At 58.7% G+C, this 16725-nt stretch overlaps 1 protein-coding gene across 1 annotated transcript in view; it reads right to left on the bottom strand.

Moving 5' to 3' along the window:
• PLLP (plasmolipin) overlaps nt 1-2205 on the bottom strand; it is a gene marked incomplete at both ends in the record, with an annotated part of 3453 nt that extends 1248 nt beyond the window's left edge. The window contains one exon of the mRNA XM_082005498.1: nt 2083-2205. Coding sequence (XP_081861624.1) covers nt 2083-2205 — 123 coding nt within the window. The remainder of the gene's footprint in view (nt 1-2082) is intronic.
• Between the last annotated feature and the right edge of the window lie 14520 nt (nt 2206-16725).

The raw sequence follows: 16725 nt of genomic DNA, 5'->3' as shown, positions 1-16725 counted from the left end.
GGAGGAGATGCTGCCCCGCTTCACCCGCAGCGATGCAGCTAGGGAGCAGTCACCTTCTCCAGCATCCCCTCCCCAGGGAACTCTCTGCAGCAGCTGCCGCAGCAAGTTTGCAAGTATTTTTTGGTTTCGAAGGCCCGTAGCCCATGACGGAGCAAGCAGAGCATGGGACACCAGCACATAGCGACGGGGCCTGGAAAAGAGAGGCTTGTTGCAAAGCCAACGGCGTTTTCTGCGATTTGCCTTTGTTCTGCAGCCTCAACCGCAGCCCCTGTGCCGGGACACAGCGCCGGGGCTCCGGCAGCCGGCCGGGTGCTGGCGGGCTCTGCTTCGCCATCCTCCGCCTCCCGGCTGGACCAGAGCAAAGCGGGGAGTCTCAAACCCGCTTCCCGGGGAGCAAGAAGGCTCCAGCCTTGCACCCTCCGTGTTTCCCAGCACGACAGAACATCCCAGGGAGATCCCCGCGGCGCAGCCCCGCGGCAAGGCTGGGGTGAGAACGTGCCCCAGAAGCAGCCGCGGCATCGTTCCGTTTCCCAGCTGGGGTTGGGATCTCTTTGGGCAGAGCTGGCGAAGCCGCCAGCACCCTCCGGCTCCCGCGCTCACCTCTGCTTCGGCAGGGGAGCCACGCAGTCCTCTCCCACCGGTGGGGAGGAGAAGGGCTTTTTGGAAAGCCACTCTGCCCCTGCGTAAGCCCTCGGTGCTTCTTGTCACGGAAGAAACACAACGGCCTTTGTCCTGCCCGCGTACAACGCCCTGGTGCTTGGCTGCCCCGACAATGCCTCCTTGTCTGTCGCATCCATTTCTAACCCTCGTGATTGCAAAATATGCGTCGGGGAGAAGCATGTAAAGGAAAAAGCCTGGTGCGCTGCGGGAGGTGGCATGTGCGAGCTGCCCTGCTCTGGCTGCTTGGGGGGAGAAAAGCAGGAGCCCTGGGGAGAGAGGTTGTGGGGAGCAGTGGGTCTCGGCGGGTGGGAGCTGTGCCAGTGTTAAACACTGCTGCCAGGTGTTAAAACCTGCTGAAACCCGGTGCCTGCAGAAACCAGGCTGCCAAGGGAAACGGTACAGCCCCAGCAGGGGCACCGGTGGGCTGGAGAGGTGGGACCAGGTTGAAGGGTCCTTTCTCCTGCTCTTGGCTCCACCTTTCCTTCCTGGCGCTCCTGCAAGACACTCCTGGCAGCATCCTTCCCCGACCCTTCCCCGGGCATTCGTCCCTCTGTCACAACCAGCTCAGCCGTGCCCAGGGGTTGAAATCTGGAGCAGGGAGCCAGGTCTGTGCTGGCTGTTTCGCAGCGGCTGCTCAGCGCACGTCCCCGCCCCGGAGAGAGGCCACAAGCAAGCAGGCTCCCCGCTGCAGTGGGGCCGGCACCGTGGGCAAACCCTGGGGCAGGTCATGCGTGGCCCCATACGCAGCTGAACGCCCACCCCTACACACCCGACATTGCACCCGGGCTCCCGGGTACCAGGAGAGAGCAGCAGCAACAGAGAGGTGATGCTGCTGCTCGTTTTGGCGGTGCAAAGACCCTTATCACAGAATCATTAAGCTTGGAAAAGACCTGCAAGATCATCAAGTCCAACCCTTGGGCTTGTCTGAGAGCGGCTGCCGAAGCCTGACCACCGGGGAGGACAACCCGGAGGGCCGGGAGCGCCCAGGGGACGTGGGAGTCCTGCGGGCACCCCGGGAGCAACCCCAACCCGCCTGGGTCAGGGACACCGTGCTTCATACAGCCCCCCGGCCCCTGCCAGGGGGGCTGCGGGTGCCAGGACGGGACACACCGGCTCGCGTCCTGCGGGGATGCCCAGGCGGATCAGCCCCGTGCCCCGGCGCTGGGAGCTGCCAGGCGTCGAGCAGACACCCGGCAAAGGGCGTGAGGACAAGCGGCCAAATTTTCCTCTGGCTTTCGGGAGGGAAGGGCGGGGGGGGCTGCGGGATCTCGGGGTTAGAGGCGAATTAGGGTCAGCGAGCGAGGACGGGGCAGGGAGGGCAGCCAGAGGGAAGCCTGCCCGTGCGCAGCCCGGGCAGCGAGGAAAAGCGTGCGAGGTGGGGGACGCGCCGGGAGCCCCCCCGGTGGCCTCCCTGGTACTCACGGCCTGGGCCCCCATCAGCCCCCCGAGCGGGGAGCGGAGGAAGGCGAGGTCCAGGGCGGGCAGGGCGGCGGCGGAGCCCGAGAAGCGGCTGCGGGTCTGCGCGGCGCCGGGCAGCCCCGCCATGCCGCGGGCACCGGCACCGGCCCCGGGACGCCTCCCGCCCCTCCCCGGGCGTGGCCGGCCCCGCCACCTCCCCCGGGCGTCGCGGGTGGGTCCTCCCCATCCCCACGCACCGGGCTGAGCCCCCGCGGCTGCCCCGGCTCCTCCTCACCGGGAGGACGCTGCGGTCCCTCCCGCACCGCCCTGTGCCGGGCTCCCCGGGATGTCCCGGGGTGTCCCCGTCGCCCTGGTGCTGGGGAGCCCAGCACCGGACCCAGCACTCCAGGGTGGCCCCACCGGTGGCAGGACCCCCCCCGCCCCCCCCCGCCCCGGCAATGCTCCCCCTAAGGCAGCCCAGGCCACCAGGAGTCTTCTCCGCAGCCCATGCTCGGCTTGGTGCCCACCAGCACCTCAGCGCCTTTTTGTGGCCCCCAGCGTGTCCCGGTGCCTGGGGTTGTCCCTCTGCGGGGGCAGGACTTTGCACATCTCCTTGTTGGATCACAGAATCACAGAATGGTTTGGGTTGGAAAGGACCTTTCAAGGTCATCTGGTCCAACCCCCCTGCAGTGATCAGGGACATCTTCAACCAGAGCAGGTTGCTCAGAGCCCCGTCCAACCTGACCTGGGGTGTTTCCAGGGATGGGGCATCCACCACCACCCCTTTCACCACCCCCAACTTCAGGAGGTTCCTGCTGGCCCATTTCTTCAGCCTGTCCAGGTCTCTCTGGATGGCAGCACGACCCTCTGGAGTATCAGCCACTCTTCCCGCTTCGGCACCATCCACCAACGTGTGCCCTGCCCCATCGTCCAGATCATTAATGGAGATGTTCAACAGGACTGGAGCCACTATTGATCCCTGGGATACACCGCTAGTGACTGGCCTCCAGCTAGACTTCACGCCCAGAGGTCAACAGCTTGTTGAGGAGGATCTTGCGGGAGATGGTGTCCAAGGCCCTGCACAGGTCCAGGGAGACAATATCTGCTGCTCTCCCCATTTCGTCATAGAACTTTATCCAGCTGGTCTAGGAGACCAGGTCAACAGTTATCAAGGTGGTCTAGGAGACGAGGTCAACCTTTGTCAAGCTGGTTTAGAGGCCATCTCAAAGCCACGCTGGCTGCTCCCGATGACCTTCACCTGCCTGGGGATGGCTGCACCGCCTTCCCAGGGGTGGGGGCGAGGCTGAACGGCCCGTAGCTCCCCGGCTGCCCTTTGGAAGCCGGGGCGTGACACTTCGGGCACGTCTCCCCCGCCACCGGGGCGATTGCAAACGACCTGGTGCCGGGACCGGACGGGACGGGACAGGCGGCGGCGGGGGGGGAAATTGCGCAGCGGGTCAGGATGGCCGAGCGGTCTAAGGCGCTGCGTTCAGGTCGCAGTCTCCCCTGGAGGCGTGGGTTCGAATCCCACTTCTGACAGCTTCTCTTTTGCGCCGCCCGGCGACCGCTTTTTTTGCTGGAGAGGGGCGGGGATCGATTAAAAAAAAAAACCAAACAAGCCCCACCCCAATTAAACCCAATTAACTTATTAAGTTCGATTAAGGCTGACAGTCGAGCGCGCCGCAAAAAGAGCTGCTACTTGTCAGAAGTGGGATTCGAACCCACGCCTCCAGGGGAGACTGCGACCTGAACGCAGCGCCTTAGACCGCTCGGCCATCCTGACAGCGCTACTTCTGTTCCCCCGCCCCGCGCTACAGGGCCCGCACACGGGCGCTGTGGCGAGCGCCGCGGGGGCCGGGCGCCGCCGGTCGGGCCCCTCCCGGTGGTTCTGTGGCCGCCGAGGCCTGTCCCGCCCTCCCCGGGGGCCGGGGGTGGGAGGCCGCAGTGGCACCGCTCGGAGGTGTTCGTACCTCACCTCGTCGGTACCTTGCGGGGGTGGGGTGGGGGTGGCAAAATTGGGCAAAAAACTTGCTGTCGCCGCCCTGGTCGAGTCTCACGGCCCATACCGGAGAGAAACCGGATACCCCGGCTTATTTATGTATTAAAAATAAGCCCCCTCAGCCACTGCTGAGCCCCAGAGGGTGACGCCGTGCCCGGGTCTGTCCGCTGGGCACGCGCTCCCCGGGGACTTGATTCGGCCCTTCCTCAGAGACGGGTTTTCCTTGAAATACTTTTCGCTGGGGATTTGGAGAAAGGTCTGCACTGAGCCTGCCCGCCGCTTCCCACCCTGCCCGCCCGCGGGCACGGCTCGGGGTTGTTCTTGGCCGCCTCTGCGTGAGCTGCGGCTACGAAAGCAAGCTGGGAGAGCGGCAAGGGACAAAGCCACATCCGAAGGGACGGGCGCAGCCAGCAGAGAAAAGCTATTTTTTGAACTTTTCGGTCAGCCCCGGGTGAAAGTCCCGGCGTCTCGGCGAGCAGGAACCGACCCAGCGGCGCTGGAACCGTCTCCTCCGCGCGGCCCCCCGAGGTGTGGGTCCAGCTCCTGCGTGGGCCTCCTGGTACCTCCACGGGCTGGGCTTGTCCCGGGAGGTCCATCTCCTGCCCAACGGGAGAAGCCCAGGCGCGGGAGGTGCCCGGGAGCTGCGGGGAGGTCGGCGTTTGGGGGTCCCGGTCCACCCGTACCGGCGCCAAGCTGCCAGCACCCATCTAGGGCATCTCCTCGTGGGGACACTTGGGCAAGGGCAGAGGGGTTTGCTAATTAACTCTTGGGCGAAAGCAGCGATTTTTAGCCTAGCTGCTTCGGCCGAGGAAGTCGGAACCACCGCACGATGGCATTGCCTGCTGCGGCAAGAGGCAGCGGCCCTTCCGGCTCAGGAAGCTCCGCGGGAGCCTTCCCCCGGGGCAGAGCGCGGTGCGAGCCCCCCGGGGCGAGCGGGGCCCTTTCAAAGAGCAGGAAAGGACCCGTGTCGCTTCCTGGTGGCCCCTGTCGCCGGGAGCTGGGGGCACTTTGGGTGGGTTTTTTCTTTATCAGCCATCCGGCGAGTGCCCAAGGGAAGCGGCACATCCTTTGCTGGTGGGAGGTCTTTCCTCCGTCGCTGGTGGCCGGGGGGCTTGCAGGGGCCGGCGGCACCACTGCCCTGCACCCCTCCCCGAGGGAGCCTTTGCTCTTGGCGCTTGCCGGTGCTCCCCCACCCCCTCTCTCACAGCTCTGGGGGTCCTCGGGGGCTCTTTCTGCCTGCAGTCAAGCCGTTCCCTAAATTTCACCCTGCTGGCCTGGTGAACCTGCGGTGCTCTGGAGGTGTGGGCCAGGGCTGGACGTGGAGGATGCCCGCAGGGACATCTCTGGGCTGCGTTCCAGCTCAGCGAAGAAGGAGCACGGGGCACGCCGGGTCTTGCAGCAGGCGGTTCGTTCTGTTTCGGCAACAGGGGCGTGAGCAGGACCGCCTTCGGTCACAAGCTCTGGTCTGAGATCGGCTCTGTCCTGGGGGGGGCATTTTTTCCCCCAGATAGCATTTTGAATCCCAGACATGCCTCATCTCTGTTGCCTTTGATTCTCCCCTGCTGCCTCCTCAGGTTGATATGAGGAATCATGGCCCAGGGCAGGAATCTCCCCTAAAAAAAGCAATCCCTTTTTTAATTACCCCCAGCCAACACCGAAATGCTAATGGCCAGCATCTGTAATTAGGAGGTGAGAGAGCTGCATTGACCCTAAAAATACACCCCACAGCCACCACGGCCGATTGGGAGCCCAAGGAGCGCTTGCATCAGGTGGTGGGGCAGGTGTGATGCTCTCGGAAAGAAAGTTTGGGTAAGGCGAAAGCGTGTTTCCCTGGGATCAAGCCGGTGAGGGAGCAGGTCGCTAGTGGGGTTATAGCTCGTTGGGTGTTGGAAGCCCGGCAGGCTCCCGGGGCTGTTTGCTGCTCTTTGCGTGCGTCCCTGGTCACCGGCGGGGAGCTCGGCACGTGCCCGTGGCCGAGGCTTGGCAGAAGGAGCCGCCTGAATGAGACAGCTCTGTCCTGGAGGGCTGTGATGTCCCATTTCTGTAAGAGGCTGGCAGGGATCTGAAAGCTTGTGGGATGGGAGGGCTCAGCTCACCGAGGGGTGCCAATGGCCCCAGCACAGCCACATCTAGCAGGTCATAGCACTGCATGTGGCAGCTCCTCTTGCCCTTTGGGACTGCCCCGCAGGGTCATGGAGACAGGGCTGGGGGTCAGCCCCAGCGGCACTGCTGGAGAAAGGTTTTCTGGATCCCACCATCACGGTGTCATGACAAGCTCACGTCCAACTTGTCCCACAGACACTGTTGGAAGGCCAGCCTTCTCCTGCCCTAAGGAGATGGGAAGAGGTGAGCCTTTCCCAGAAGGCGATAAACAGAGCTGCTTCTGGTAAGCTCCTTCCCTGGAGACTGCCAGCATTCGTGTGCGAGCGTGTTGGATGGAGAAGTGGGAGGCGGGGATGTGGAGAGGTGACGACTGTGCTGGCCCACGCGTGACGCTGGACGGGGCCCAAGGGCTGGGTCTGCGGCAGGAGGCATCTCCCCGCGCCCCTGAGTGAAGAGCTGGGGCCAGGACCTGTCCGTGCCCGCCAGGAGAAGGACCCCCCAGGACACGGGGGGTGCCGGCACATGCGCCTTCTGCTGCTGCTGCCGCGGGAGGGAGGGATGGGGGAAGTCACTGGGGCTGCCGCGAAGAGGCGCGTGCCTCGTCCCCCTCCTCAGCCAGGGCAGCAGGCACCAGCCTGGCCGTGGTGGAGGTGAAATAGCAGAGCTGTGGCACTTTTCCCGCTCCCCGCCTTCTGCCTGTTCCCGCAGTGGCCCTGGTAGGACCCTTTTCCAGGATGCGAAGGAGGGGAGACCCCCCCCCCGTACCACCCTGAGGCACAGCACAGCCACTCCTACGCCAAGGGAAAGCCTGGCAGCAGCTCCTGCGGCAGCTATGGTCTCCTGTGGGGCACGGGGGTCTCTGTCATGCCCATCCTGACCAGCTCTCCCCTCTCTCCCCTGCAGCGCAGTGGTGAGGGACGGCCCTTTCGGGGATCATCTGGCACTCCTCCATCGTGCCAGCTCCGTGGAAATCCTGCCTCCGGAGCCCGCAGCTGTGCAGAAGGATTGCAACATCAGGACGTCTCTCCGGCTCCGCAGGGACTTGGCGGGACCCAGGGGCCCGATGTGCTCAGGCAAGCCCATTCTGGCGGCGTCCCAGCTCACTCCTTCCCCTTCTCTGCGAAGCTGCCCCGACGCCGTCTGCGCCGTCCAGGCACAGCTCCCCAGAGGATCCTTCCCTGACCCCCGTCCCAGGGAAGAGCTTGCGCCCGCTGGCTGCGTCCCTCTGCGGGGGACAAGTGCCTCGTCTCTGTTTAGGAAGAGCTTAACTGCGTGGTGGACTAAACAGCTCGGTGTTTGTTTCTTTGCGTGCAATACTTTCAACCTACTTAAATCTTGTTTTTTGCAGCAGGCGTTGCGACCCTTGGCGGTCTCCGCGGGGCAGTCGCCGAATGAGTTGTCCTCAGTTCTGGCGGCTCCGGCTGCAGAGGAGAGGCACCAAGTCCCGCTGCAGGTACGCACCTTTCTGTGTAATGTCCCGCTCGGGATCAGCCACCGGCTTTGCAACTCAGATGTGATGCTGCCGGGGGAAAAGCCGTGTCCTGCAGCCTGGCTGGCTTAGGATTCTGACCGGCAGCTGTGGAAAAATACAGAAGGTCAGCTTTTTGGACTGTGTGCTGGAGCCCAAATTTGTTCTTATTCACGAGGAAGGAGGAAACCATTGTGTTCAGAGAAGTGAAAGCCTGTGCGATGTTCTCTGCTATTTTTAAAAACGTTTTCTATGTAAAGAACGTTCTTAAAAACACAAGCCCTGCACTGGTCAATACTTCCCAAATAGGAGTCCTTCTGTCCCCTGTGGGGATGCTGGCTGCAGGCAGACCCAGACATCTGCTCCTCATTTCCTGCCTTTTTCTTTAATGTGAGAAAATTCAAAGTCGTGCAGTGCCAAACAGATTTCCTGGATCCTCTGTCATTTAATTCTCTCCCTTATTACACTAATAGTTCAAGAGCCCTACGTTAAGCATAGGCATCTCCAAAATGAGAGGCCACCGTTGGCTCCCGAGTCTGGCACTGGTTGCCTTGGCCGGGGGAGAGGAGGATGCTGGGTCGGTTCTGGACCACTCTGAGCCATACCACCCAGCGCCATGTCATTGGAAAAGCCATCGAGGTTTCTCCAGACCGAAGTCTGGGAATGTGGTCCCGCACGTCGGGGGTTGGCTGCATGCGTTGGCCTCATCTGCAGTACATGCCCCACCAGTCTCCCATGTCCTGGCTCACCTTGCTGCATGCACGCTCCTCAACTGGAGGAGCCCAGTTCTGGTGAGCGTGGAAGCTCTGCCGCAGTGGTGGCTTGAGCTGCCTTGAGTCTAACGTTCTTGGGCTGCGGTAAAGGGAGACTGTATCAGAGCGGCGGCAACCCCGCTGAGGAGATGCGGGTGTAGTGCAAGGATGAGAGTTGCCACAAGGCAGCTCGGAGCTGAGAGCATTAGCAGGGGAAAGAGAATCTCATCGTACGTCCAGAGTTGGAGTCCTGGGTCAGCCTGTCTTCTTTGCAGCATCAAGAACGGCTGGGTCTTCCCAAAATGCTAAGTGTTCCTGCTGCCTCTTTCCAGCAAGCCTCTGGGACACAGATCATGGACAACATCGTGGACAGCAAAGGATGTTGTTGATATCTGCTCCCAGTGGCGCTGGATTTCCCTGCTCCAGGAGGACCAACTCCTGAGGTCCTGGGAGCTCCTGAAGAGACCATGCAGTGGAAATCATGAGCGTTCTCACCTGATCAGCACTGGCATCTCTTTTTTTCCAGGTCTCATACAGCCTTCTGGGTCTCACTGACTTTTCCTTTCTCTCCAGTCACCACCTGATTTCAGGAAGACAAACCTACTGTAACGAACAATGCATAGTCCTCGTTGCAGGAGGAACCAAGAATAGCCGAGGAGCATAAATTTCCAGCATGGAAAACACCCTGTAGGAGACGGGCGGTGTTCTGGGACCGTTTCCTTGTTTGTTCAGGGCACAGCCCTTGTTCTCTTTGCATGTTGTTTTGCATATTGCCTTTGCAGGGTCAAGTTGCTTTTAGCCTTCAAGAGCAATTCTCCTGGCATTAGTCACAAGTTCCTTCCACCTGAGAGGACTTCGACCCTGTGCACAGCTCGAGCACCTGCCTGTGAATGGCCCTGGCAAAGCTGCAGTGGGTGGGAAATGCTGGAGCTGCTCCATGTCTCCCATGGGGAAGGTGGGATCTGGCCCTTTGGCCAGAGGTATCTGTGATTTGGAGCAGTACGTCAAGCTCCTAGCTCATGGCTGCCAATGAGCAACCAAAGGTTAGGGGTATGGCATCAGACCAGGCTTCTGAGCATGCCTGGGGCTGTCACCAACAGCCGGTCTGCACCCAACCTGGTTCTCCCTTTCTCTGCAGCACAGCCAGCGTTTAAGCAGTAGTAGAACATCCATCCACACTCGACGGGAGGTGCACAGCCCTACGTTTGCTCATGTTTTTCCCTTGTCCATGTTTCAGATCAGCCTAAGGGCCTTCCCTCAGTCATACCACAGTTAAAGTTATATGGGCGAAAAAACCCTCTTCCTAGTACCTTCTGCTTTTCTTCGGTGCTACATCACCCCTCCAGAGAGCCTTTGGGTGCTGAAGGTAACCTCAAGAAGCTTCCTTCCAGTCCTCCTAAGGAAGAATGGGGAAGGACTGTGATGAGCTGCCCCAGCCCACGGCCTTCGCTGGAAGGATGTGATGTTCGTGGTGGGCTTTCTTCCTCCTCAGTCTTGGTCTGCTGGGTTTCATTTTCGTACACTTTCTTAACACCGTCTGTGTTCCCTGGTTTCCAGTTAACTCAGTTTTGCTGCTCTGTGTTTCCTTGAACGCTGGTTGTCCCTGACTCGCAGGGTTGCACACTCTATTGCTTGGGCACTCTGATTCATGTTTATGGGCTGGGATTGCTGGTGTCCTCCTCTGCCTGCCCTCACCCACATCACAATTTAATCTCCAGTCCCAGACCCACGCTGAATAACTACTTGCTATTCCTAGAAGCTAAAGCAAAACTAAATGAAGTTAAGACAACAGCAATTGCCCAGACAATTTCCATTATAACTAAAGAAACTAAAATCAGCTGAAGGCAAGATGAGCCCAGAGAAGTCCTGAGATCCTTCACTGCCAGATCAATACAACGTCTACGGTTTATCGCTAGTTACCGCAGAAATATCTCCTGGGCTACAACAGGTCCTCTGACTTTTTGGGTTTTTCGATGCTGCAAGACCTAAAAGAAGTGCAGTAAGCGGCTGGCACTGGCGTGCCAGAGGGGCAGATGTGCGGAAGCGGGTTGGGAATGACGATGCCAGTTTTCTGCCGGCTGCAGCCCAGGTTTGTCACCGCTCGTTGGAGCTGCCCGCTCCCACTGGAGCACGATGGCTGTGCCTCTGGGTCCCGCTTTTGGTGGGAACTGCAGGGCTGGCAGTAAACCCTTTGCAGAAGAAGCAGAACCTGTTTCTTCAGGGGAGATGTGAGCATGCGTGGGCTGCGACATCCCTTCCAGGAGCCAAGGCTCCTGATGGCCTGGGGCAGCGCCGGTTCCTGGAATAAAAGTTTCCTGTAAGGCTCTGCCCAGCCTGAGAAAACACTCTTTGGGGAAGGGACCAGAAAATATCCCAACAGACGCAGCATGTTCTGGATCAAACAGACTATTTCAAGATCTTAATTCATTTTTTTATTATTATTTGCTTGAAATGGGTTTTATCTTCTATTACAGCAAAGGCTGAAGTTACAGGCTGGGAGTTTCACCAGATGTTTTAAAAATGCATCATACCTGGGGATTTTCACTGTTTAGGAATAAAATTCTAACTGGAACTGTTGGAATTTCCCACAGCACAGAGAAGCCAGGTTTCCACCAGCCTTAAGAAAACTCGGGGGGGAAAAAGATTTCACGGGCAGCCACGCTGTCTGGGCCTTGATCTTATCTTCGTCTTTCAGCTGAGGGAGTTGGCAGGTGAAAGTTCTTATGTATTCTGCTGGGATCTGAGACGAAAGAGAAACTAAAGGTGCAGGATGTGACCGCCGCGTCGGCACGTCCGCTCCAGAGCTGGCTTCACGCTGGTGCCGGGAAGCCCCGCAGCCAGCCTGGTTGCTTGCAGATCTGGGGGGTCTCGGCAAGACCCCGATGGCCGAGACCCTGCCACATATGGAAAGTCAGGGCTGTGGGAACAAGCTCATGCCGCAGACAGCATGCCCAGGGAACAAGGAGCTGCCTGGGGAGGCCACTTGCCCACCCCTCGCTTCGGTGATGCTCCTAAGCGGCAGCCCGGCGTGAGCTCACCGATCTGGATGATGAACTTGTAATCCCGATTAGCAAATTCCGCCTCTTTTGGTCTAACGACCTCGTAAGATGGCTGCCAAAAAGGAAGGGAATAGCTGCTTTTGCATTCGGGGTAAATAACGAGCTTAGCGCGCGTCGGGGAGCTGCGGGCTGGAGGCGGGGAGAGCTTTACAAGCCTAAGGACAGTGGTGCCTTAGCACAGGTCGTCTGGCCGAGAGACACATCGATGGGAGAGGAGGATGGAGCAGCTGACTCCAGAAAATCCCTGCCTGAATAACTTGCCAAGGCGGCTGCAGCTGCCCTGCGTGCACTAAAAAAAAACCCTGATGTAAGTGCAGCTGGGGAATTCCAGGAGCCATCCTAGCTCTGGAGCAGGCAGTATTCCCTCCCCTCGTCCCGCTCTTCCCTCCGCCTCCCGTCGTCACCCTGAGACGCGTGCAGGGGAGCGGGATAACAGCCGAAACCCTGTCTCGGGGCTTCATAATCCTGGAACGAGCTGCAGCAGCTGTGCTGCTCCGGAGGATGCAATAAGCAGTCAGGAGCGGGAAATACTGCCCGTAATCCTTCCCTGCTGACCCTTCCTGCTGCCGAACACGGGGACATGAAGGCTGCTTCTCTCCGGGTCCTGTTCGCGCTGAGGGTCTTGTGCCTGCTGACCCTGGCTGGAGGTGAGCCCCAGCTCCGCGTGCCTGGGTCCCCAGGGGAGCAGCCAGCTTCACGCCGGGGGCCGGTGAGGTGTGTGTGGGAGGGGGGAAGGAGGTGCTGGATCGGGCTTACGGGCACCAAGGGACCTTCACGGGCTGTAGGAGATCTCGTAGCAGGACCAGGCTGGGCTTGGGAAGCGGCGGAGGGGGGTCTACGGCAGAAATCCTGGCAGCAGGGAAGTCCGAGCAGCCCTCGCGACGGCTTTTGTCACTCCTGAGCGTAGGTGTGGGGAGAGTGTCGGAGAGACTGTCTGACGATCCGTATCGGAAAAGCAGCGTAACGCTGGGGGGACGTGCCGCGGGGGCAGACCGCAGCCTGTCCGGGGACGGACGTTAGTCGGCAAAGGCTGCCTGTCCCGGGGATGCCGGTGCTCCCGTCGCTGCGAGGCGGGGAGTGCCGTCGCCCGCAGCGCCAGCGCGGCGTGTGCGTGCCCGCGGGTGGGAAACACTCTCCTCTTCGCTGGACGAAGGTCTTCGCGTGGGCGAAACTCCCTGGTTTAAGTCGTCTGTGGCCCAGATCAGTACTTGCTGCCCAAGGCAGCCATTAAGCGGAGCGGGACGCCAGGCTGGCAGCCAGCAGCGCAGGCAAAGCTGGACTGTGCCCGGGACAAAGGGAGGATCTGTTCCCACCGCGGGAAGGGAGAGGGGCAAAGAGCCCTGCTGCCGCCAGACGGGAGGAGCGAGGATGGCAAAGGCAGCTGGGGATGGAGCTTCTTCCTCTCCTCACGCCTCCGGGCAGGTTCTCCAGGGCTGGTCTGAGCAAAGCGGGCAGCGGGGACGCCGGGCAGCTTACCCTGCCCTGGGAACCCGCTGCCAGCTTCGGCTCCGCTCACCTGCGGCCAAGCATCCGTCTCTTCTAAAGCGATGAGGTCAGGCTGGCTCCGCGGAAAGAAAGGCTGGTTGTGCTCCCTGGCTGGGGTCTCTTGAGGAACCGTGATGAAAAGCAGGTACCGACGGCTTCCAGGAGCAGTGGTCCTGGGCGGATAAACACCCAGATCCCAGGTGTCCCTCAGGCCCCTTTGGCAAAGATGCAGCTCGGAGAAGCAGGGTTGTGTGCCCCGGGGAGGAGGAGGACGACCAGGGCTGGCTGCGTGCTCCCGCTTTCTCCTTGGAAGGTGCTTCCCAAGCTCCTCCGCTCTGGGAAGAACGCACCAGGGGTTCAGCTAATTGCGAACCGTTTATTTGTGATGCCAATAATTGGAAAATCAGTTAACGGCTATCGGAGAGCCTTTGGGAGCAGTCCCTGCCCGCTGCCTGCCATGCACCTCCCCGACCATCCACAGGGACGGATCTGGCCCACTTGTGCCCGTTCTGTTGAACAGTGGTCCTGCAAGTGGATGACACCAGCAGTATGTCCTCTGGCTAATGAGATAGGCTAATGGTTGCCCCTGAGTGGGTATTCTTGACCCTAAAGTGCCACAGAAGACATTATTGTGTGAACAAAGAGTTTTACTGTAACGTTACAGAGACCTAGAGACTGAAATGTGCTTCTGTTAGAGGGGCCACAGGAGTGTTTGCATGGGCTTTCTTTGCAACCATGGGTTTCCCCAGTAAATGGATCAAAAGAGCTGAGGGTCGTCCTGTAGCGACGCTCATTCTTGCACCCGGCGGCTGGATCTTTCCCGGCTGAACCGCATCGAATTCACCAAATTCACCTGGGAATCTGAGACACCATTTTGTAGAGACCGCGCGATCTAAACCAGACTCCGGCTCCCTTCTACACAGCGGGCCTTGGGTAAATCAAGGCTTGTTTTTCGAAGTCTTGCCCCCTGGGTGACAGAAACAAATTGCCAGGCTGCGTTGTGCAACCTCCCCTCGCTTGGCGAAGGCCTGTTGTTGGAGGCTGGGGTGGGTGGAGGAATGGGTGCTCCCCAATGATGCAACTTGAAGGGGTCAAGTGGGGTTTTATTTTTACACTGTGCAGAATGAAAACAGTATTTTCTGGTGGGGATGGAAAAGAGGTGTCTGGCGAGAAAGTGTGCTGTGAAGCTGGGCTGCTGAGATATCTACGGGAGCAACGTATCATCCACCAAAAGGTTCTTTCTTTGAGTCCGAGGGGTGTTCAGAACCCGCACACCAGCAAAGAGAGAGGCAGGATGCTCGCCTGAAGGGGAACTCCCGCAGGAGGAGGAGGTAGGACTGATCCAGATCAGGAGAGGACAAGCATCCTGCCCTCTGATCTGCACCGCCTGCACCACGAGCCCGTTGGTGATGGCTGCAGCAGGTCCCTTGGGGATGAAGAAACGGGCACCGTGCTGAGAGCAGTCCGAAGGGGAAGGGGACCGGCAGGTCCAGGTGCTTGCACAAAGGACCTCCAGCCGGTGCTTGCACATCCTCCAAGGCAAGCTACAACAGTGTCCCAGGAGCTCTGCGATTTTCACAGTGGGGTTTTTTTCAGTTTTATGGGTGTCACATCATCTGTTTGGGTGGTACAAACCATGTTGGCCCTGACAGGATTTGTCTTTATCATAGAGGCATCTCGCTTTAGCAGGGATTGGAAATTTCCACGGCAAGCTTCAGACTCCTTCTCCCCAGAGAAAGGGAAAAAGAAGGCTCTGGTTTTTACTGTACCTAATAAAAAGCCAACGTTTAATATGATGACAACTTTATTTCAGGGCAACCCAAAGCACCTCTGAAGTGTTCAACGGAGTGCAGCCATTTTACATCTGAGATAGCGGCAAAGCGGATAAGGAGCTACCGCAGGACCGAACCCCGCTGCACCAAACAAGCCGTCATGTAAGCGCTGCCCCACCGCCCGCCTCCCTTTTTGCCGTACGCCCTCCAACACTGATTAAAAGCATTAGCCTGGCAGCAAACGCCCTCGCGTTGGAGCCGGGAGCAGTCTGGAAACAGAGAGAACGCTGGTATTGATTTTTCCCTATTTAAAGACCAACAGCCTCCAAGTGAGATCAGGGGCGCACGCACAGAGCGAGAGGGATAAATGGACGGGGAAAGGGACTGATGGACAATGTGCTTGTTGGCAGGTGGGGCAGAGGAAGCACGTGGGGTGAGAGCCCACATATTTCTGTGAAAGTGGGTATTTTTTCTGGGACGCGTTCCGACTTGTGAGCTTGTCTGGAGATGCGAAAAGCTACATTTTTTTTCCCCAGGGTAATTGTTGTTTTCAACTTATCCTGAAGATAAGGCACCATCGAGACCACTTCACTGCAGCCCAGGAGGTTGCTCCAAAGTGAACCTGCTGGGTTGATCTTGGAAAGTCTCATTTCAGTAAAACAAAGGGTTTTGTCTTGACGTATGCTTGCCCCTGGGCTGCTGGTGCCTGAGGAGCTTCCTGCTCTGAGCTCTGGAGGCAAACACTGCGTCCAAACATTCAGGGAGATGGTGGAGTCACCATCACTCGAGGTGTTCCAAAAACGTGTAGGCGTGGCACTTCAGGGCATGGTTTAGTGGGCATGGTGGTGTTGGGTTGGTGGTTGGACTTGATGATCTTAAAGGTCTTTTCCAACCTTAATGATTCTGTGATTCTATGACAATGTTTTTGAAAGAAAAACTTCTTAGGGGGAAACCCTTCATCCATGAGTCACGTTCAGCTGCTCCTCATTCAGTCAGAGGCCCTTCCTGAAATAAATAAGCCATCCAACCCGGTGGTGTTTACTATGGGCTTGAGAGAGTCCCTGTTGCCGCCTGCATGCCTTCCCTATCACGCTGTTCATCTAAAACTGTGTTTTCTTTATCTGGTAAGTGAACCCTTTCTATTTTCAGATTCATTACTCTGAAGTCTGTGGAGATTTGTGCAGATCCAGAGGCAGAGTGGGTGAAGAAGATCGTGGAGAAACTAGATCAGAAAAAGGCCACAGCCTCCCCACTTCCACGTGATGCCACCTCAGCAGCGGCACCAATAGAGCCCGGTGTTTTTCAGAAACATGTTGGTCGTACAGCAACAGCTCCATCTCAAGCCACTGTTCCACCTGGTTTCTTCCAAGGGACTGGCACAACGGTTTTGGAGAGAATACATGTTCCTGCTGCCGGGACAGAGGCGTCCAGCAAGTCCCCACCAGCCACGCAGGACACCACCCAGGTCCCTGCAGGATCGTCCCCCATGATATGGGAAGTTGCTGCCCGCTCTGAAGTCACTCCAGAGGGAAACAGAGATTCCTTAAAATCTCCTGTACCTTCAACAACTTTTGCAGCAGGCATGGTCTCCAGCCAGCCCACCTCGCATCCCCCGGCTCTTGTGCATGGCTTTGACAACGCTGTAGCATCTACAGAAGAACCTATAGGACACGGTGCAAATTCTGTGGCTGATCTTCAAGACACGACTTCTCCCAGCTCAAATTCAGACCCCATGGCCGTTACTAAAGCATCAGACCATCCTGCACTTTCTAGAAATGAATCCCTGGACCCTACAAGTGCAAGAGCCAACGCATCAGGCACTGCGTCTAGCAGTTTTAGTTCAGATCTCCCCTCCATCCTGGACAGCATGGAGATCACCACAGTTCCAGCCATGCCAGTTCCACCAGTGACTACTTCAGTTTCTACTCTGAACTCCACAACTTCCATAGGCAAAGATCCTTCTGTCCATACCAACAAGGTTCTCAGTTCCTCTGCAGATACTTTTGGTACTAGAACATTTGATTATTCA

This window comes from Phaethon aethereus, assembly GCF_964289735.1.
Source record: "Phaethon aethereus genome assembly, chromosome: 13".
In the NCBI taxonomy this organism is placed as follows: Eukaryota; Metazoa; Chordata; class Aves; order Phaethontiformes; family Phaethontidae; genus Phaethon; species Phaethon aethereus.
Note: the sequence above shows the minus strand (reverse complement) of the source record. Positions and strands in the feature narration are given on the sequence as shown.